Here is a 21491-nt window from a genome sequence, read left to right as displayed (position 1 = left end):
AGCACGGCCTGTCGTCGTGGCCTCTTGATCTCCCAGACTTCCAGTCATTACTCTTGTATTTGTTACGCTTGTTGTTGTTGTCGCGCGTGTTTTGTCTGGAGAATCGATCTTCAGAATAGTAACCCTTGCCACCAGCAAGGGACTCCTCAGTTTGCGCGACGATTTTTGCGGCCTCCATTAGTTTATCCCACTCCTTCGGCATTCCATCTTTACCTGTGATAGTTCTAATGAGACTATCGCAGCGTATGGCCTTCTTGAAGTGACAACGCATCAGTTGTTCACTGACGCCGCCTATTTCCAGACATTCTTTGTTAAACCGGGTGATGAAGTCCTCAAGACCTTCACCATCTCTTCGCCAAATATCTTCTACTTCGGCTGTGTCGCGTTGGTAGCGACGTTGTTGGCTAAAGTAGCTCAGGAATTGCGTCTTGAAATCTGTCCATGATTTGATCTTTCCAGGCGGAAGGCTGTCGAACCAGGCGCGAGCCGCCCCGGTAAGAGTTTGAATGAACAAATGACACCACATGGGCATGTTCCAACCTCCCATGCAGCCCACACTCGTGAACGTTCTGACGTGATCGTCTGGATCAGTCAATCCATTGAATTTCCCAACAGTCGGGGGTAGTTTCTCTCGTGAAAGCGGCGCGAGTGCGATTTTCGGGATGAACTTGGAGTGCTCCGCAGCTTCCGCTGGTCGGTATGCCAGGCGGAAATCTCTTTCAGCTTCCTCTGTGTAGCCAATGTGTTGTCTTGGCTTGTAGTACTCATGGTTTTTTGGTAAACGATTAAAGACTGACGATTCCTCGTCACCTTCCCATGTGGGATCATACGGGTCCGTTTCTTCCCATTCGTTGTTCATGTTGCGCGGCGTGAGCCGGCTGTGAACAGGGCCTCGTTGAAGGTTCGACGGATAGTCGTAGTAACTATCCGTTTCCCCTCTTGTATCGCGCGTGTCTTGTACGCTTAAACGTCTTGTAGCGGGAGGCCTGTTGATTCTGCCTTGTAGATTGGCTGGCGGTGGCATTTGGCGCACCCCCTGACTCTGAGGGGTGACCAAGGACGGTTCTGCCGTCAAAACTGCTTGCTGCGCGATCAGCGATTGGTATGCTGCATTGATGGTGGCGATGTTCTTAGCATACCACGAGGCTGGGGTTTCGCCTTCTGGTAAGCCTAGTAATGCCGATACATTTTGAACTGGCGCTGTGTTCGAAGGTCCTTCTCCGTTGTTCCCTGGGGTGACCACTTGGGTGATGCGGGTGATGCTCCCGCGCGGACCCCCAGTATTGGTGATTTCAACTTCGCCAATTTCTTCGATTTGTTGGGCTTGGAAGTTTTGGATTCCTTCACCCAACGCCGCGTTAGAGTTGGTTCCGAAACCGAACTCTGGAATGGTTCCTTGACCAGCCATAGTCGAAGGATGAAAAAGATGTCAAAGGCTCAAATAAATTAAGATGAGGGTGGTTATAGAGAAAATCGGTGGGCGCCAATGAAGAAACACTGATCTAATTAGGGAATTAATTTAGATTGGTTTATGTTTCTATCATAGTGGTTAATCTTCTTATGGATATTTGAGCTCCGACCTGAATGGTTTGATCCTGCAAAACAGAACACCGTTACTCGTTAAGAGGGGAATGTGGGGGTTTCCCTCTTAACCAGGCTCCGGCGTGAGAATAAGCGACTACTTTGAGAGTAATTAAGTGCTAAGAGTGAGAGTAGAGGGAATGGAATGTTTAACCTGAGGAATGAGGTCTCTATTTATAGCCGGAGAGGTGTAAGAGGTTATGCGCTGATGGGCCTTGGGCCGGAAACGGACAACATAACGGATATGCTCTTTGCCTCGCTGGCGCCGACCGCCTAGTGGCTTCTAGACGTTCGTCGGTGCTGGCGCACCTTGATTGGAGCCACGTGTCATTGTTGTCGGCCTTGTTGTCCTTCTGTCATCAGCAGACAAGTGGAGATCGTGGGACAGTTGTCTCCGTCCTCTGATTGGTGCCACGTAGACGTCCTTGTGTACTTTTCGTCAGGCGATCGTGGCGCACGATTGACCAGAGCCTGCTGGACGCTCATTGGCTCCTTTTACTGCCACTTGTACCTTGTGTACCACTGTAGGTAGCCGTGCGCTTCCCTACTGTGTGGTTCTTGTTGGACAGCAAACTAACCCGCGCGGGGGTAGTATGCTTATTTGTTCCATTGTTTTATGCTAAGTGTTGATATCTGAGCCTCTTGAGGGCCGTGCCTCGCGCGGGGTAGATCAGAACGTGGAGTGTGCCGCGCGAGGATCTTATTAATAAGTTTACTGAAATAAGGAGTATGGTCTCACGCGCAACCTGAGAGGAGGTTTGCGCGACTTTTTGGGACTATACCCCTTCAATGGTGAAAGCCAGTATTTTTCTTACACTACAGTATTTTTCTTACACAATACTATTCAACTTAGCAGGTTTGATTCCATTTCGTGACAGCCTAGGGTGTTTAGTCATTTCACCTTTACATTTAACCACTCACATTTCATGCAGGAAAAGGACAAAGAGCTCAAACAGTCACCTATTACACTAGCAAACGAAAGCTGCATGTAAATTCTGCAAAGATTGTCGTTATTTACAAAGATTGTGACACCATATTGCGATCTTCAATAAGCATGCAATATGAAAAAGCGACCTTCAATAAGATTGTAACATGATTCTGCGACTTTTTATAAGATTGTCATATGAAAATGCGACCTTCAATAACATTGTTACATCAAACTGCGACATTCAATAACATTGTTACATGATTCTGCGACTTTATATAAGATTGCTACATGAAACTGCGACCTTTAATAACATTGCAATAAGAATCTGCGACCTTCACAAAGCTTGGTACTTCAAACAGCGACCTTCACAAAAGTTGGTACTTCAAACAGCGACCTTCACAAGGTCGCTGTATCATTCAGCGATCTTCAACATTTTATGTAGCTTTTGGCAGACACTCTGATTTTGTGCAGAAAAGTTATTGAAAGTCGCTGTATGGAACCACAACCTACCTAATTGTGAAAACAAAATTTTTACCCACCTAATAACACTCTTTTATGGTTCAAACCACCTATTTATGCAAAAAATTCATTATTTCTTAACCCATCCTGACTCATTCTCATTTTTAAAATGACTTAAAAAACCCAAATAAGTTTTTATTGCGAGGCCTAGTATTGGTTGATTAACCATAATTGCTTATGATAATCCTTTTAACTTGAACATGTGTATAAATTACGGCGGCCTGTTATTCAAACTCCACAATATAACTTCTTTGACCTTATGTGGAGGCTTTTGGATTTAGAATTTAATTTGGTCAAACAACATATACCTTATAATATCTTTATAATTTTCTGGAGGCTTTCGGATTTAAAATTTAAATTGGTCAAACAACATATACCTTAGACCGTTGGGTATGGTGGGGCATGAGTTGGGGGTATGGTGCGACATGTGAAGTATGGGGCACCCAAGACCAAAAACCAATTTTAAAGGGGTATGGTGGGGCGTGGCTGGGGTGGCGTGGCCAAGCCACATCATAATGAGGTTCCGCCATGGCTAGTGCTCTTGTCCAATGAGGTTCCGCCATGTCATGTGGGTAGCCCGGCCTAACGCCCGGGCTGAATCCCACGCCAAACGGGCCACGCTGAAACCCAAGCCCACCCGAGGTGGTGACTTAGGCGTTTGTACCCAATCCACGCCCCATACCCCATAGTCTTATGATATTTCTGGCCTACAAATTTAAAGATCTATTTATTAATCTATTATATTGGCATGTGCTATGATTATTTATTAATCTATTATTGGCATACAATGACAAATCATGAAGCATTTCCTTATATATATACACACACATATTACTTGTTTCATCAAATAAAAACCAAATAGAGAAATCAGAAAAGAAATGACGTCCCAGTTGTTTTCTGTTAATTTATCCTCTAAAGCCAATGTTGTTTCTTCGAGCAATGAATGGCGACTAGTAAGTTATTCATCATGCAAAAGCTCTTCTAGGGTCTTCAGGTTTCCTGTTTTGCCACGTGCCACCATTGCAATATCAACAACCCAAGGAAACGATTTTCTCCTTGTCAAACCCCAGCTGGTAAAACTTTTGTTTTCTATGTTGTATTTTAATTTACATCATTACAAGGAAAATAAATTAGGGAGACGACATTTTTTCAATTTATAGGGAGGACATGTTGTCTTTATAGGCCTTTTTTCACCTATAGAGACGACATATCGTCTCTATAAAATTTGTCTCTACAGCCTCGTCGCTATAGGTCGCAAAAGTCGTCCCTACAGGGGTCGTTGCTATAGAAGAGTTTGTAGAGACGACATGTCGTCCCTACAAGTTTGTGCAAAAAAAAATAAAATTAAACTTAATATTTACTAAATAAAATAAATGTTTATTCTAATATTTTTTAAACCCTATAGAAAAAAAAAAAAAAACAAAACAAAGTTATTCCCTATAGGGACAACTTGTCGTCTCTATATGTTATATTATTTCTTTTCAAAATTTTTTGTCAGATGGTGGGAAATTTTGTCGCCTAAATGAAAATTCATTTTGTGTCATCTCTATAAATTAAACTTTTTTTTTAATTTTCAATATTTATTGATAATTAACAAAAAATAATAACAAAATATTTAAAATTATAGAGACGACATGTCATCTCCAGAAACATTTTTTAGGGTTTCTAATTCATTAAACTAGAGAATATAAAAAATATAAAAAAAATATTTTCATCCTATAGAGATGACATGTCGTCCCTATAGGGTAACCTAACTCAAAAAGCACGAAACCTCTCTAGAAACAACATGTCGTCTCCATAGGATAATTTATAGAGACAACTTATGTCCTCTCTAAAGGTGTTGCCCCTATAAGGGTTTTTTCTTGTGGTGCATGTTTTGCTATATAAATCAACTTTAACTTGTAGCAAATAACTTGGAATAGTAAAAGTGTATTGACATCGTTTTTGAGATAACTGCTAGGTAATTTCTTCCGAAGGAGATGTTAGAAAGCGAATCCATAATCTAAAGGAAAATACACGAAGAGCTTTAATGACAGCTTCAAACCCGGCCATGAAGTTGAAGCTAGTAGACATGATTCAGAGGTTGGGATTAGGGTATATATTTGAAGAAGATATCAAGATAATGTTAGAAACATTAGCTCATGGTCAACCTGATGATGATTTATATACGGTGGCACTTCGATTTCGCATTCTTCGACACAACGGTCTTCATCCTAATCCTGGTATTAGTCCAGAAATTTATCTAATAAAAAAATATATAATATTATAATATTAAAGTTACTATTCATTGGATTCTATAGATAATATATAGATATTATTATATTATAATATTAGAATAATAAAAGTATAAAAAATAGTTTAGAAATTTATCTAATAAATAAACTATATATAATATTATAATATAATATTAAAGTTACTGTTCATTGGATTCTATAGATAATATATAGATATTATTATAACATTAGAATAATAAAAGTATAAAAAAACTATATGTAGTATTATAATATTTAAGTTACTATACATTGGATTCTATTTTTAATATAATAATTATAATTATTATTATTATTATTATTATTATTATTATTATTATTATTATTATTTCTAGTTTGGATTTAACATCTTTTTTTTCCAATTTTATATAGCATGTTTGACACAATGAAATTAATGTCGAGAAACATGTTTAAAGACCATAACATATTAGTGACCACTATGGAATATTACTTTATTCGCACTTTTCAGCTTTAAGAAATCCATTACCAAATATCTTTGACTGGCCAAAAGTGTTGTAAATTTGGAAACTTTCACTGAAATTATTTTTTTTAACGGTGAAATTCATGTATAAGATTGATTACACACACTCTAAATAAAAGAGTCTCGTATTGTCTTACTTTGGCCAACCTAGGTTGTCTTAACGGGTCCACGCTAGCTTCAAAGTTTGGCTTTTGGTCAGTTTTATTAACTCTACCAGTAGTTAGGGCTGCAAACGAACCGAACGAACACGAACAAGACCTTATTCGTGTTCGTTTGTTAAGAAATATATGTGTTCGCGAACCTTTCACGAACACTTATCGAACGGGATTTTATGTTCGTGTTCGTTTGTTAAGGAAATGAACCTGTTCATGTTCGTTTGTGTTTGTTTGTTAATTTTAGGCAACGAACGTTGACGAACACAAATGAGCACAAACTAATGTTCATGAACACAAATGGAAACAAAAGAACACAAACAATCGTTATATATAATACACTAACACTTATTAGATATTTAATTTGTCGGAATTTTGAAGTATTTAAATAAATATAAAAACTAAAAACACTAATGAACTATCGAACACAAACGAACATGTTACCGAACGTTCACGAACATAAACGAACGAACACGACCTCTGTTCATGTTTGTTCATTTAAGTAAACGAACGAAATTTCTTGTTCATGTTCGTTTGTTTAATAAACGAACGAACACAAACGAACTTCCCACCGAACGGTTCACGAACTGTTCGCCGAACGTTTGGTTCGTTTGCAGCCCTACCAGTAGTCACGTAAAGTTATTGAATCAAGGTTGTGTGTATTCATTGCAAGTTGCGCGTATAGTATTCATTAGACCTTGTTGTGTTAAGAAAGATCCATGTTTAAGAAGAAGCATGAAGTTCTGTCCCCTCTTCTAATTTGTTTACATGCTAAGACTAAACAACTTATGGTTGCGACATAGATGTTTTTGGAGCATTTATGGATGCGAATGGTAAATTTGGCGAGTCACTAGTTGAAGATACAGAGGGATTACTGAGTTTATATGAAGCTTCGTACTTAGGAGCGAACGGGGAAGACATTTTATCACAGGCTAAGGAATTTACAACAACACACCTCAAGAAATCAGTTTCGCGATTTACCCATAAACTAGGTGAACAAATTCTTGAGAGTTTTGAGATTCCAAGGCACTTGAGGATGGTTAGATTAGAAGCAAGAAGGTACATTGAAGAATATGGCAAAGATATTGATCACACCCCAGTTTTCCTACAACTTGCAAAGTTGGAATACAATCAAGTCCAATCACTCCATCAAATGGAGTTAGCTGAGCTTAGCAGGTGAAATTAGTACATACTTGTAAAAATTTAATAATGATGCATTAAGGGGCTGTTTGTTTACCTCTTAACGAGGCTCTTAATAGTTCAGACCTCTTACTGGTTCAACACTTAATGATTCAGACTGTTTGTTTCCGAGCTGATGTCTGAATGGTTTAGACATTTGCCTCTGAATGGTTAAGCATTATACTGAGTCTGAATGGTTAAGATCTCTAATCAGAATTGGTCAGACATTTGCCTCTAAACGGTTAAGCATTATACTAGCTCTTAATGGTTCAGACCTCTTATTAGTTCAGCACTTCAGCACTTAATCATTCAGAAGTTGCCAAACAACCCCTAAATAAATAATTTTAACTTGTGATGCCGGCGGCCAGGTGGTGGAGAGATTTGGGTCTAGCAAGTAAGCTAACTTTTGCCCGAGATCGCCCTATTGAGTGTTTTCTTTGGAGCGTGGGACTCTTACCGGAGCCAAAATACTCCACGGTTCGAATTGAGCTGGCTAAAACCGTATCAATTTTGCTGGTCATTGATGATGTATTTGATACCTATGGCACATATGATGATCTTGTACTATTCACAAAAGCAATCCAAAGGTATGAACGACCATTTGCACTTAAATGTTAATCATATTCGACATTAATTAATGTGACATTATTATTGGATTGTTGTATGTTAGATGGGATGTGGATGAAATTGAACAACTACCGGAATATATGAAGATTTGTTACATGGCATTGCATAATACTACTAATGAAATATGTGATGTGGTCCATAAAAATCACGGCTTGAGTGTTCTTCCATACCTAAGAAAAGCGGTAAATAAATTTTAATTAGCATTCTCTTAATAATCTTTTGAGTAAAATGTCATTTTATTCACTGTGGTTTGGGTCATTTTGCCAGTTTAGTACAAAGGTTTAATTTTTCACCTGTGAGTCCAAAAAGGTTTTACCGTTGCCATTTTAGTCCACTAAGTTAACTTCATACATTTTTTTTTTGTTAACGAGAAGGCCAATTCGGTCATTTTATATGGCCGAATTGTCATTCTCGTTAACAGAATTACATATAAAATGACCGAATTGGCCTTCTCGTTAACAGAAAAAAAGAATGAAGTTAACCCAGTGGACTAAAATGGCAATGGTGAAACCTTTTTGGACCCACAAGTGAAAAATAAAACCTTTGGACTAAACTGGCAAAATGGCTTAGACCACAGGAACTAAAATGACATTTTACTCTAATTTTTTAAAATTACTAAATTAACCACCACTAATTAATTAGCTCTATTATACTACTAGTGGATTGACACAATCCAAGCATTCATGGTGGAAGCAGAATGGGTAAAAAGAGGATATGAACCAGATCTTAAAGATTACATAGACAATGGGATTACAACAGCAGGAACATACATGGCACTCGTGCATCTATTCTTTCTCATGGGTGAAGGGGTTACACCCAAAAATATGAGTTCTCTTCTTCATTCATACCCTCCTTTCTTTACTCATGCCGGAAAAATTCTTCGCCTTTGGGACGATTTGGGCACTTCAAAGGTACTCACTTATTAATCAAATTCTTGTCAATGTTTAATGTGCATAGACTGTGATCGCTTCCCTGCTCCACTACTAGAAAACTATTACTAGAAAACTGGTTATTTATTTCGGTCGCAAAGAGTGGTCTTATGTGAATGATTTGCGACGAAATACACTGTCGCAAAAGAATTAACCCATTTTAAGACTTTTTTATTTCATTTTCTGAAACATATATATAATTATTTTTTTTACAACCAATTTGCGATGGAAGTTTTAAGTTTTTTATTTCTTAGTTACATGTTTATTTTTCACAACTGAGTATGGTTTCAAAGTTTGCCCCTCTTTTTTTGACCTTATTGACATTTGTTGCAAAAACCGTAGCAACTCGTAGTAAAAACACATCGTAAATATCCCACATTTTATTAGATCAGATAGCTAGGTTGTAATACGTTTTATTAAGTACCATAATCATGTTGGCAAATGGTATGATTTTTCAACGCAAGACACAAATTTTCAACATATACATTTACAAGTTCATATGACGTCATCGGGGAATAGTTTTGTGAAATGGTTGGCCACTTTTGGCGGCCACTTTGACTTTTGCTTTTTTTTTTCTTCTTTTTTATTTATACGTGATGCCAAATTACAATTTTATCCCAGGTGTAAAATTACGATTTCGCCCTCGATTCAAAATAAAATTTTGCTTTTGTCCCTTGCTTAAATTTACGATTTTGCCCTCAATTAAAAAAAATACACTTTTGCCCTCAGTTCAAAATAAAAATATGGTTTTGCCCTCAGCTAGAGTCCTGCCAAATTACGATTTGGTTCCCAATTAAAAATTACGATTTTGCCCCCAGCTAAAAATTACGATTTCGGCCGCAGCTAAAATATTACGATTTTGCCCCCATTTCAAAATAAAAAAATGGTTTTGCCATCAGTTCAAAATATTATTTTACCTCCATTTTAAAATTACGATTTTACCTCCGCTAAAAATTGCAATCTTGCCATCGTTTTTTTTTTCTTTGGCAAAACGATGATAGTGTTTTATTTTACTTTGTTGACTTAATTTTGTTTTTATTCATGCCAAACAGCTGCCTAGCACTCGCTAATTAGTCCTGACAAATTATTGTTTTGCCCCCAACTCTAAATTACACGCTTATCATCGTTTTAGTTAATTTTTTTTTTATCATAACTATGGTACTGTTTTTCTTTAGTTGGTTAACTTGATGTATCTTTTTTGATATCGTGTTATAGGTAGCATGTATAACTAACCAACATAAAGACGTACATGTTATTAGCCTAAGAAATACTCGATTTAGCGCCCCGCAACGCGGGCGGCGCATAACTCTAGCTGCCTAACACTGGCTCATTAGTCCTAAAAAATTACAGTTTTGCCCTGAGCCCAAAATTACGGTCTTATGATCGTTTTTTTTTTCATAGCAAAATTATAGTAGTCTTTTTTTAATTGATTGAGAATTATTCGGCCATTGCCCCGCAATGCGGGCGGGGCATCTACTAGTAAACAATACAAACACAAGAGAAGCGACAAAACAGCGACGAAAATCTTTATGTGAGATCTCACATAAAGATTGCAGCCCTTCAAAAGTTCCATAATACACCCTCAACTTCTAACAACTTTCCACCTGCTGTAACAAACAACAGATTAAGCGAACTGGGCCACCAACAAAGACAAGCCCACAAATCATTGGGCAGCCCAATAAATAACCAAACATATGAATGAATGAATGATTTAATTCTCTTTTTTTAACACATGTATAGGAGGAACAAGAAAGAGGTGATATAGCATCAAGCGTACAATTGTTGATGAAAGAGAAGAATATAAAAAGTGAAGAAGATGGGAGGAAACAAATCCTGGAGCTTATACAAACATCGTGGAAAGAACTGAATGAGGCGCTAGTTGCGCCCAACATATTTCCCTTTTCGATCGTTAACGTTGCCCTTAACATGTCAAGAGCTTCTCAAGTTGTTTATCAACATGATGATGGGAATAGTTATTTCTCAAGTGTAGATGATCATGCAAGATCTCTCTTCTTTACACCAATAGATATGTAAGGGTCTTGAACTCTAGAATTAATTAATTGTTTGATTAATACACAAGAGATTTTTAAGAGTCCGACCCCATTGATTTTTCGTTCATGATCCGCCACTAGTCTGATTGAACTCACTCTAGCAGTATTGTAATCGTCTCGCCGAGCTCTACGATTATAAATTTTAAGGTTTTCACTCTTGATTTTTTGCTTGTAGATTTTAAAATTTTTGTTTAGATCATTATAACCTTTTCGTTTGGCATTGAGTCTTTTATTTTTTCGTCATTGTGTCTTTTTTCCTAGATTTAAAAGACCTTATAGGATAACTTTACCGAGAAAGCATTACACGCATATTTAAATAATGTCAACGCCATGACGAGAGAGATGAAGAAAGGTCCATGACCACAAATGGCCAAAAAATTGCAATTAATGAGCTTACACAATTTGATATTTAATCGTCCATTTTACTCCTATAATATGCAAATTATATGAGATTAATGATAGTAAAAAATAGGGTAAAAATTTAATAGCATACACAAACATACGAGGATGATAAAGCATTTGGAATATCCACCAAAACAAGTTTCATTAAAAAAAAAAAACAATTAATATAATGAGGACACCACCATAAGTTTGATTAATCTTCAATATATTGTCACACCGTATCATTTCCCTGCAAACACTTATAGTCGTCAGATTTTGAGTAAATTGTCATTTTAGTCCCTGAGGTTTGACCAAAATTGACATTTTAGTTTAAATAGTTTTTTTCTTGCTATTTTAGTCCAAATAGTTTTGTTTTCTGCCATTTTAGTCCCTGACTTTTGTCATTTTTTGCCATTTTCATCCAACTCACTAACTCCATTCAAAAAATTTAGTTAACTTGTGGAGTTTGGTCAAGCCACATTTTTCTTTCTTTTTTTGTAGGAGCGCTGGTGTGGGGATGGTGTTGTGCCGGTTTACAGTGAAGATGATGGCGGTGGTTGTTGGTTTTACGATGAAGGCGATGGTGTTGGTTGATGACGTGGGTGGCAGAAAAGTGGCCGGTGGTGGTGGAAATGGTGGGTGGTGATGATGGTGGGGTGGGTGGGTGGTGACGGTGCAGGCACGTGGTGGTGATGATAGAAGGTTGTGATAGGGTGGGTGGTGGGAGGTGGGAGGTGGTGATGGTGATGGGGTGGGTGGTGGGAGGTGGTGATGGTGATGGTGGTCGATGAAAATGGCAAAAACGACAAAAGTCAAGGACTAAAATGGCAGAAAACAAAACTATTTGGACTAAAATGGCAAGAAAAAAACTATTTGGACTAAAGTGGCAATTTTGGTCAAACCTCAGGGACTAAAATGGCAATTCACTCTCAGATTTTTCCAAATATACAAAAAAAAAAAAAAAAAATTGAACATCTAAAAACACAAAAAAATGTTGTTCGTTGGCTAATAATATTAGATTTTTCCTTTTTAATAAAACTATTTAGGATGTCTTATGCGTTAAAAAATAATTAGGACTCGCGACCCCTTTTCTTTGAAGATTATTTTTTTTATTTTATATAGTGTATCAACTATTTTCTAATAATGCAGGTGTAGGTATACTAAGAAAATAAAACGGAACATACCGAACAAATTAAAAACCCTGGTCAAGGAGGTAGTCACCGAGCCTTTCCACAATCATATTACATTGGCCGGGAGTCATGGGCTCGTCATAGATGCCGATGATTATAGCCATTCCGGTCTTCTTGACCGTAACACCACCCGGTCCCTGTAATCATACAATAATCAGAAGTCAGCAACTAATAACCTGATTAGAGCAAATTATTGTTTTTAACATAAAAGAGAGAGTTGAGTGTGTGTGTGTGTGTGTATTTTACTATAAATAATTAATGTGTTGATTATGAAAGCAAAAACAAATCATTAGTGGTCTGAATATATGAATAAACATGAGGTTGTATGCATTAAAGAATAGACTTTGTACAACTTTCAACCCATTTGGCTTGTTCACCTTTAAGCTAATTTTGTATTTGACCCGTTTTGAGATACCCATTCATAAGCAAACGGGTTGAAACTGTAACCTCTACCTCTAGTTTTATAGCATTAATAAGCAAGGGCGTAGCTTTTTTTTTTTTTTTTTTTTTTTTGAAATTATGTATGTAGAGGCCACCCAAGTATTCAACCTTTTTATTAACGGGGCTAACTTTGTAGAATAGTAATCAAGTTTTAAAAGTGTTTCAATTAGGTCACTCAAGTTTCAAAAGTGTTCCACTCAGGTCACTCAACATTCATTCTTTATTAAAATTAAGGGTTTTTTCATCCATTTCATAGGTAACCGTGGTGGTGTGGACTTTTGTTTCTTTTTTCTCTTTTATTTGATGCTAACGTCGAGTGATGACGTGGATTGTAACGTGTTTTTTTTAATTTTTAATGTAATTAAATGGTTTTTATTTTTAATAAATATAATTTCATATATTAAAATAATTCGACCCCAGCATCTTATGCTCCATTTTTTTCTTGACACATGGAAAAAAGGACATGGCTCGATTTGAATGTTAAGTTATCTAATTGGGACAAAAACGACACCAGTGACCTAATTAGAACACTTTTAAAACTTGGTTACTATTCCGTGAAATTTTCCCTTATTAACGTCACCAGTATATTGAAACTATTTTATAGACTACCTAACTATGTATCAAGTTCCATCTATATCAAATCCTGCTAAAAACATGTCAGAAAACTCTATATTGAACTGTTGCTTATTGATAGATTGAAACATAAGTATCATTTTCTTTTCAAAAAATTTCATGGGCAATTTCGTCATTCGATATTTTTGGCCAGATTTGGCATATACGAAACTCAATACATACTTAGATGGCCTATAAAGTAATCTCAATACATGAATGACTTTAAATGACGAATTGAAAACATGAGTTAGCTACATTAACCTAAGAAAGTACGTGCCATAGTCATTTTGCAACTTAAAAACTGAGTAAAGTACACCGATGGTCCATGTGGTTTACCAAAATTTTGAATTTGGTCCGTGGCTTAGTGGCTTTTCAAAAGTACAAGAATGGTCCCAATGGTTTGCACTTTGTAACGCATTTAGTCCCCAGCTTTTTCCAAAAGTACATGGATGGTCCCTGTTATTTGCACTTTGTAACACATTTAATCCCTAACTTTGACCTGCTGAAACCTTTAGATTTGTTGGCTAGGGACTAAATGCGTTACAAACTGCAAACAATAGGGACCAAATCCAAAATTTTGGTAAACCACAGGGACCATATGTACACTTTACCCTAAAAACTAGTACAAGGGTAAGGAAAGTTATTAACTCTGCAAAAGAATATCTTCACTAATGTCAAATTAAACTAATGTCAATTACCAGAACAAAAAAAAAAAATTGTAAATTAATACCTTTTTGCCTCGAATAACGGCTCCTGCCTCGCCTTGAATCACCATATATTTGGTCCCACCAAGGTGTAAGCCAGTTGGAGCAAGTGAGCCAGGCTCATTGAAGTCATTGATAATCGCTGTTATTTCCTCTGGCTTCACCTGCATATCAGCAAAACGATACTTAACAAAGGGCAGAGTATAAAAGGGTATTATATATTAGCTTACAAACTGCATTTAAGTTCCAACAATGGTGATATATAACTTGATTGAACCGAGACAAAACTAAATATTTTTTTTCCTCAAAAGCATTAGCAGATATATCCAACAACAGACTTCAAGTCATTTTGTATTTTCTTAATTAAATAATACTTCTTAATTTTTTTTTCTCTTTTTTCCACTCACAAAATATATGGGAATAGATTTAACTTGGTAAGGAATGAATAGTGAATCTGCATACTTATGGAATCAATGTAGCTTCCCTAAAATTGTTCCTTATTTTGAGGATCCTTTAGCCGATATCCTTAAATCTTTTCAAAAATTTAGATAAAATAAGTTGTTAGCATTATTTTAAATTAAAAACAATTGTAACCGTTTTTTTGTTCTGTTTTAATTCAACCTTACTCGGGTCTGGAACCTTTACATCCTCTTTAGATAAAATCAAATGTCAAAATCAAAGTCATATCTATTTATTGATTAATCATATCAAAACAAGCATCCGTGACCTAACAAAAAAAATTATCCTAGCGCCAGAAGAAACTGACACTAAAAAGTAAAAACAGATCGCAATTGACGCATCAGCTATCGTTAAGCCAGATCAACAAACAAGCTCGTTGAAATACACCGACTGAACTTGAAAACTCAACATCGTTAAGCCAGACAGCAAACAAACGCATTGAAATACACAGATTAAACTCGAAAAACTCAACGCATCAGCAATTGTTAAGCCAGACATCAAACAAACTCATTGAAATATACGACAATTGAACTCCAAAAAATCACTGCGTCAGCAATCGTTAAGCCTGATCAACAAACAAACTCATCGAAATACACTGATTTAACTTCAAAAACTCATTGTATCAGCAAATCATTAAGCCAGACAACAAACAAACTCAATGAAATACTCCAATTAAACTCAAAAAATACAACGCATCAGCAATCGTTAAGCCAGATCAACAAACAAACTCATTAAAACACAGCGACTAAACTCAACGCATCAACAATCATTAAGCCAGAACAACAAACAAACTCCTCAAAACACACCGATTAAACTCGAAAGACTCAACTCATCAGCAATTGTGAAGCCAGACAACAACCAAACTCATCAACATACACCGATTGAACTCAAAAAACTAAAAAAATCTAAACCGCTGCACAACAATATCAATCAGATCCGAACACTGAAGCTTAATCAACAACAAACACAGTTAAGCGTATTAATCAAACTAAAAACAATGCAATAATCAAATCAACTGGATAAACAGATCGACTGAACTCAAAAAACTAAACGAATCTGAACCGATACACAACAATATCAATCTGATCCAAACACCGAAGCTCAATCGAGCATATCAATCGAACTAAAAATAACACAATAATCAAATCGATTCGATAAACAGATTAGGTCAAATAACAGTTTCACGTAAACTGATGAATCTGAACCAATACACAACGATATCGATTAGATCCGAATACCGAAGCTCAAACAACAGAAAACACACTTAAGCATCTCAATCAAACCAAAAATTACACAATGATCGATCAAATTAACTGGATAAACAATTAGGTTAAATGAAACACACCAATTGAACTCAAAAATCACAACAAATCTGAACCTATACACAACAATATCGATCACATCAGATCCGAACACCGAAGCTCAATCAACAACAAAACTGGATAAACGATCAGTCCAATGAAATACACCGATTGAACTCGAAAAACTCAACGCATCACCAATCATTAAGCCAGATCAATGAACAAACTCACTGAAACACACCGACTAAACTAAAAAAAACTCAACGAATCTGAACCTATACACAACAATATCGATCACATCAGATCCGAACACCGAAGCTCAATCAACAACAAAACTGGATAAACAATCAGTCCAATGAAATACACCAATTGAACTCGAATAACTCAACGCATCACTGCATCACCAATCATTAAGCCAGATCAACGAACAAAATCACTGAAACACACCGATTAAACTAAAAAACCTCAACGAATCTGAACCTATACACAACAATATCGATCAGATCCGAACACCGAAGCTCAATCAACAACAAAACTGGATAAACAATTAGTCCAATGAAATACACCGATTGAACTTGAAAAACTCAACGCATCACCAATCATTAAGCCAGATCAACGAACAAACTCACTGAAACACACCGATTAAACTAAAAAACCTCAACGAATCTGAACCTATACACAACAATATCGATCAGATCCGAACATCGAAGCTCAATCAACAACAAACACAGTTATGCACATCAATCGAACTAAAAACTACACAATAATCAAATCAATTCGTCAAAAAAACTAGGCTAAACTGAAAATTTAACGGAAATCGATGAAAATGAGAGGAACCTGAGGGAAAGTAGCGGATTGAGCCCAAATACTGCCGTCATGACCGATAATAGCGGCAGCAGTGAGGTGATTGCCTTCGATCTCGCACATCAAGTGGTCATCGACGTACGCTTGCCACGACATGTTATGGCTAAAATATCTGCAAATTTTGCTGTGAAGTTTGTATGTATGTTTGTTGAAGACTTGCAGTTGAAGATGATGGGATTGGTAGATATAGATTATAGATATAGCGTGGATACAACGAGAATGTGGTGTGTGTGTTGGGGAATAAAATCTCATAGCGATTGTGAATTGTCGGTTTTGCCCTTGACTTTAGTTTTTTTTATTATACTTTTTGTGAATTGTCGGTTTTGGCCTTGACTTTAGTTTTATACTTTTTAGAGAAAAATGCCCGGATAGTCCCTGTGGTTTCACCTTTTTTCACCTATAGTCCCTATCTTTCTAAAACTACTTGAATAGTCCCCAAGGTTTCAAGTTTTGTTCTCGGATAGTCCCTGGCTCTAACTTCAGTTACTTTTCTCTGTTAAGTGGTTGTTAAGAGCGTGTGAAATGACAAAAATACCCTTTCCTTAAAAGGCGAAACCACAGGGACTATCCGGGCATTTTTCTCTTTTTATTTATAAAACCCCACCACCACACTTCATCTTCAACCTCCACCCACCATCACTCTACTCCACCCTCCACTGTCACCGCCACAGTCAACATTTCACAAGATCTCTATAAAACCCTATCCTAAAATCCACGGCCACACATCATCTCTTCTCTCCTAATTCCCTTCTTTGCAACATATCAGTATACACACACAGAACCTCACTTTCTTCTTCAACATTAGAAAACCCTTAACTCTCCACCTCTTCTCTCAATCACAACACAGCACACCCTCACCTCCTCTCTCAAGCCAGCCGACAACTCAAGTACCCCCTGCTCCTTTCTGTTCCGGCGAATCAAGGCAGCGCCGCCGCAGGCGGCGGCGGTAGTATGTTCCGACGACACACCCCCTTCTTGATGACTGCTGCGGCGGTGTGAGGTTCCGACGACGAGAAATGAGAGAGAGAGAAAGACGAGGTAGAGAAGGAGACGCTGAGAGAGAAAGTAGGGTGGTGGCAGCGGCGGCGGCGAGCCGCCGTGAGTGGCGGCGGCAATGGACGATGGTGACGGCAAGCCGCGGTGGAGGTGCTGGTTGTTGTCGTTCAGTCTTGGTTCAACTCAGTCGGGTAATCCCTGTTCCGGTTCAGATTTGGTGAATGCTCGAATCAGATTCAAGGTATGCTTGGTTAAGATTCAAGATCATCATCTCCAATCAATGGCAAGCACGATCATCTTTAGTAATAATCATCATCATCATCTCCGACAGATAAACGGCCGGAGCCGAGAGAGATCGAGAGGGAGGATGAGGGTCTTGTGCGACTGGTGTGTTTGTAGGTAGGGTTTTAAGTGAGGGGTGGGGGTTTGCAGGTGGGTGTGTGTGACCGGAGCCACTGTGCAGCCATTGACTGAGCTTCAAAGAGGGTGTTGTATGAAACGGTTAATGCTGATTGGATGATTTTGATTGGGGTTTTGTTAGGGTATTGGGTTAGAAGATTCGCATAGTTGTTGGTACCTGGTGGCTTTGCAAGCTTGTTGGATTAGATCGGGAGTGGGTGGTGTGTCTGTTGTTGAGTGGCGGATGGTGGTGGTGGAGGGTGGAGGAGGGTGATGGTGGGTAGAGGTTGAAGATGAAGTGTGGAGGTGGGGTTTTATAAATAAAAAGAGAAAAATGCCCGGATAGTCCCTGTGGTTTCGCCTTTTAAGGAAAGGGTATTTTTGTCATTTCACACCCTCTTAACAACCACTTAACAGAGAAAAGTAACTGAAGTTAGAGCCAGGGACTATCCGAGAACAAAACTTGAAACCTTGGGGACTATTCAAGTAGTTTTAGAAAGATAGGGACTATAGGTGAAAAAAGGTGAAACCACAGGGACTATCCGGGCATTTTTCTCTACTTTTTATGAGGTGTCTCAAAATTTCTTTTTATTAAATTAATGCATATACGTTAAGGGGATTAGTAACTGAAAGAGATATTGCCGACATAATATCGACATGTGTTTTACATTGATCGAAAATCATAAAAATAAATATTGGTACTGATTCGAATTTACTCATATCAACATTGACATTATTTGGTTGGAATCGATTCGATTCGTCACAACACAAACACCTGTAGAAACGTCAAAAAAACCATAAAAAGAATAATGGTACCGTAATTTAATATATTGTATATACATGATATTATATTCTTGAAAAAAACAAATAATAAAAAATGTTAAACGACTGGTTAAGTTTACACTGTCGGTTCCAAGTTCCAAACTCTATGAATCAAACCGTATAAATTTTCAAACCGACCAAACTAGTCGACTTGCTTCCGTTTGAATGGTTCTGTTAGTTTCAAGAATTTATGATCTAATTTTCAACCGAAATTATCAAAAAAAGGTGGTGATGATGATGGGGTAAACCATACCCTAATCGCTTATGTTTTTACCTTTTTGTATCCTTTTCAGCATGTATGTTACGGATTGTTTGAAGCTATGATGGATTTCCCGAGCTTCTTGGGGTTTAGGTCGACGGTGGTGGTTGTGAAATAATTTTGGTGTTGGGTGTACTGATTTCGTGTTTTTTTTTTTTTGTCTTGGTTGAGTGTTTTTGGTGTGGTTCTGCCTTTCCACCATGGTTCCGTCGCCGGGAGTGTTGTCCATTTCACTCTCTCTCTCACACACATGCCTCTCTCTCTGTTGTTTGGGGTTTGAGAAAACCAGAAGTGTGGTGACATACAGGTTTGATTATACATCACAATGAAATGCACAGATAGTCTCTGTTGTTTGACATTTCACATGGACTTAACTAGATTAACTAACCTCCATCCAGTCAGGGGACTATTCGTGTAACAACAGAGCAAACCACAAGGACCAAGAGTATAATTTTTAAAAGTTGGGGACTAAAGGTGAAATTATGTCAAACCACAAGGATTATCTGGGCATTTTACTCTTATCTAAAAGTAGATTGAAACAATCTCAACCCCAATCATCAAGTAAAACTGTATTTTTTTTTGTTACATGCAAAATAAAGTTTCAAGCCAAATGATATATTGTAAATAGAATAGTTGTGGTAAACGAATTTGGGTGAATTTATTCTAATTTCAATGATTAAGCCTGGCAGAAACTAAGTGAGGTCTAAACAGACTGATATTGAAGGATCGACGATTTCAGTTCTAACAAAATACCATAAATCAATCAGGTAAGAAATATAAGACTGTGGGGTATGGTGGGCTTGGGTTGGGGCATTTGTTGACACGTAGAATGGGAAAAAAATGGAAAAAAAAACTCACGCCCATGGGGTATGGTGGGGCTTGAGTTGGGAGCTTGGGTTGGGGGTGGGGCTTGAGTTGGGAGCTTGGGTTGGGGGCATGAGTTGACACATAGCCATTGAGAGCCTGCCATGTCACCTTGCTAGCCCGCCCCACGCCCGGCTTCAAACCCACGAAAAAGGGGCCACGCCCAAACCCATGCCCACCCGGGGTGGTGGCTTGGGCGTTTTCAGCCCACCCACGCCCAAACCCCCGCCCCATACCCCGCAGTCTAACTCGAATCAGTTCCGTTAATTTCAACAAATCCAAAGGAAACAAGCATCCTCTTGATTTTCTAAAGACGTTTCACTAAGAAAAAGAAAGCAAGAAAAATGATCATGTTTAACGTTGTTTCAAAATAATGGTCATATCTGCTAAAAAATTATTAGTATGTTATAATGATCCATTTCTAAAATTTAAGGGATAGCCGAGCCGAGACTCAAGTTCAAACCATATAGGCCACAAAGTTAGGGTCATCCGTAAGATTTGTAGCTACTTGGTTCATTCGAGTGGGGCATACGAAAATGAACCAGTGGTAACCGTTACTTATAATTGATATTTTCTAAGTCTATTAGCCGACATTGCCTTCGATCTTGATATTGTTTCATTCGTTAGTACTTAGGTTAAGTGTCACTTAGTTTAGTAGGGTTCTTTTTCACGTATTGGACCATTTAATGGAATTCCAAAACAAGATGACGAGGGTCGAAAAGAAAAGGAACTAATTATTGTCTTATACTAGACACGAGAACTAAATACCTTTAACAAGTTGATAAAAAAATCTCAACTAAGCCAAACTCGACATGACTTAAATTGGCTTACATTAAATTCTAGCTCGAATAAGTCCGACTCATTGGCAACCATATACTTATCATATATCTTGTAAAAAAGCTCAATAAAATTTTTGGTTATATTCAACTCAGCTCATTACCTTTTTTCTTCTTTTTTTAACCATGAGAATCAAACAATACTCACGGGACCTCACAAATACTTTGCTAACCAATGAGATAAGGTAAAACACAACTTAGGCTAGACATAGGGTCTTCAAGGAGGTATAGATACTATATTCGAATATGAGATATTTGCTAGACGGCGTTTGTGTTTTATCTCCAAATCGTACAGGCCACAAAAACTTTATATATGTGGGATACAGACAGTGTCACATTTTGTCAACATCACTATTCTATATCGGCCTAACTCGACTTCCGGATGCATTGGGAACCACAAGACCCGTCACCCTCTCTTCAACCCCCCCCCCCCCTCTCTTCCCGTTTGCGCCTATGAGGTTTGACGTACCCCATGACAGATGTTCTTATCACTTTAAATTGGTAAAAAGGGTAAAATGTTCAAAACCATTGGCTTATAAGCGTATAGGTGAAAGAGGCAGTGTACAAATCACATCTCCATACCTTTTTAATAGTTTACAAAGTTGGAATTTTATATAAACATAAGAACACATCGAGAGACCGAATA

General features: G+C 37.6%; 2 protein-coding genes across 2 annotated transcripts; one reads left to right on the top strand and one right to left on the bottom strand.

Annotated features, from left to right (window-relative positions):
- The first annotated feature begins 3895 nt into the window (after window positions 1-3895).
- Window positions 3896-10844, top strand: LOC110877097 (probable terpene synthase 11). The gene is made up of 7 exons (XM_022125255.2): window positions 3896-4101; window positions 4989-5250; window positions 6735-7107; window positions 7479-7697; window positions 7781-7919; window positions 8397-8648; window positions 10407-10844. The coding sequence occupies exons 1-7, from the start codon at window positions 3907-3909 to the stop codon at window positions 10698-10700; spliced, it is 1734 nt and encodes a 577-aa protein (XP_021980947.1). The 5' UTR covers window positions 3896-3906; the 3' UTR covers window positions 10701-10844.
- Window positions 10845-11151: 307 nt separating this feature from the next.
- Window positions 11152-16879, bottom strand: LOC110877098 (profilin-2). The gene is made up of 4 exons (XM_022125256.2): window positions 16643-16879; window positions 14072-14209; window positions 12283-12425; window positions 11152-11348 (listed from the first exon to the last, which is right to left on the bottom strand). The coding sequence occupies exons 1-3, from the start codon at window positions 16763-16765 to the stop codon at window positions 12291-12293; spliced, it is 396 nt and encodes a 131-aa protein (XP_021980948.1). The 5' UTR covers window positions 16766-16879; the 3' UTR covers window positions 11152-11348; window positions 12283-12290.
- Between the last annotated feature and the right edge of the window lie 4612 nt (window positions 16880-21491).

This window comes from Helianthus annuus, chromosome 9 (genome assembly GCF_002127325.2).
Source record: "Helianthus annuus cultivar XRQ/B chromosome 9, HanXRQr2.0-SUNRISE, whole genome shotgun sequence".
NCBI classification, from domain to species: Eukaryota; Viridiplantae; Streptophyta; class Magnoliopsida; order Asterales; family Asteraceae; genus Helianthus; species Helianthus annuus.
This window is presented reverse-complemented; position numbering and strand designations above follow the sequence as displayed.

Coding starts and splice junctions, on each gene's coding strand:
- LOC110877097 (XM_022125255.2), top strand. CDS start 3,907: ATGACGTCCCAGTTGTTTTCTGTTAATTTATCCTCTAAAGCCAATGTT. Junction 7,108..7,478: donor GAGTTAGCTGAGCTTAGCAG/GTGAAATTAGTA, acceptor GCCGGCGGCCAG/GTGGTGGAGAGATTTGGGTC. Junction 7,920..8,396: donor TTCCATACCTAAGAAAAGCG/GTAAATAAATTT, acceptor TTATACTACTAG/TGGATTGACACAATCCAAGC.
- LOC110877098 (XM_022125256.2), bottom strand. CDS start 16,765: ATGTCGTGGCAAGCGTACGTCGATGACCACTTGATGTGCGAGATCGAA. Junction 14,210..16,642: donor AATCCGCTACTTTCCCTCAG/GTTCCTCTCATT, acceptor GCTGATATGCAG/GTGAAGCCAGAGGAAATAAC. Junction 12,426..14,071: donor CCGTTATTCGAGGCAAAAAG/GTATTAATTTAC, acceptor GTATGATTACAG/GGACCGGGTGGTGTTACGGT.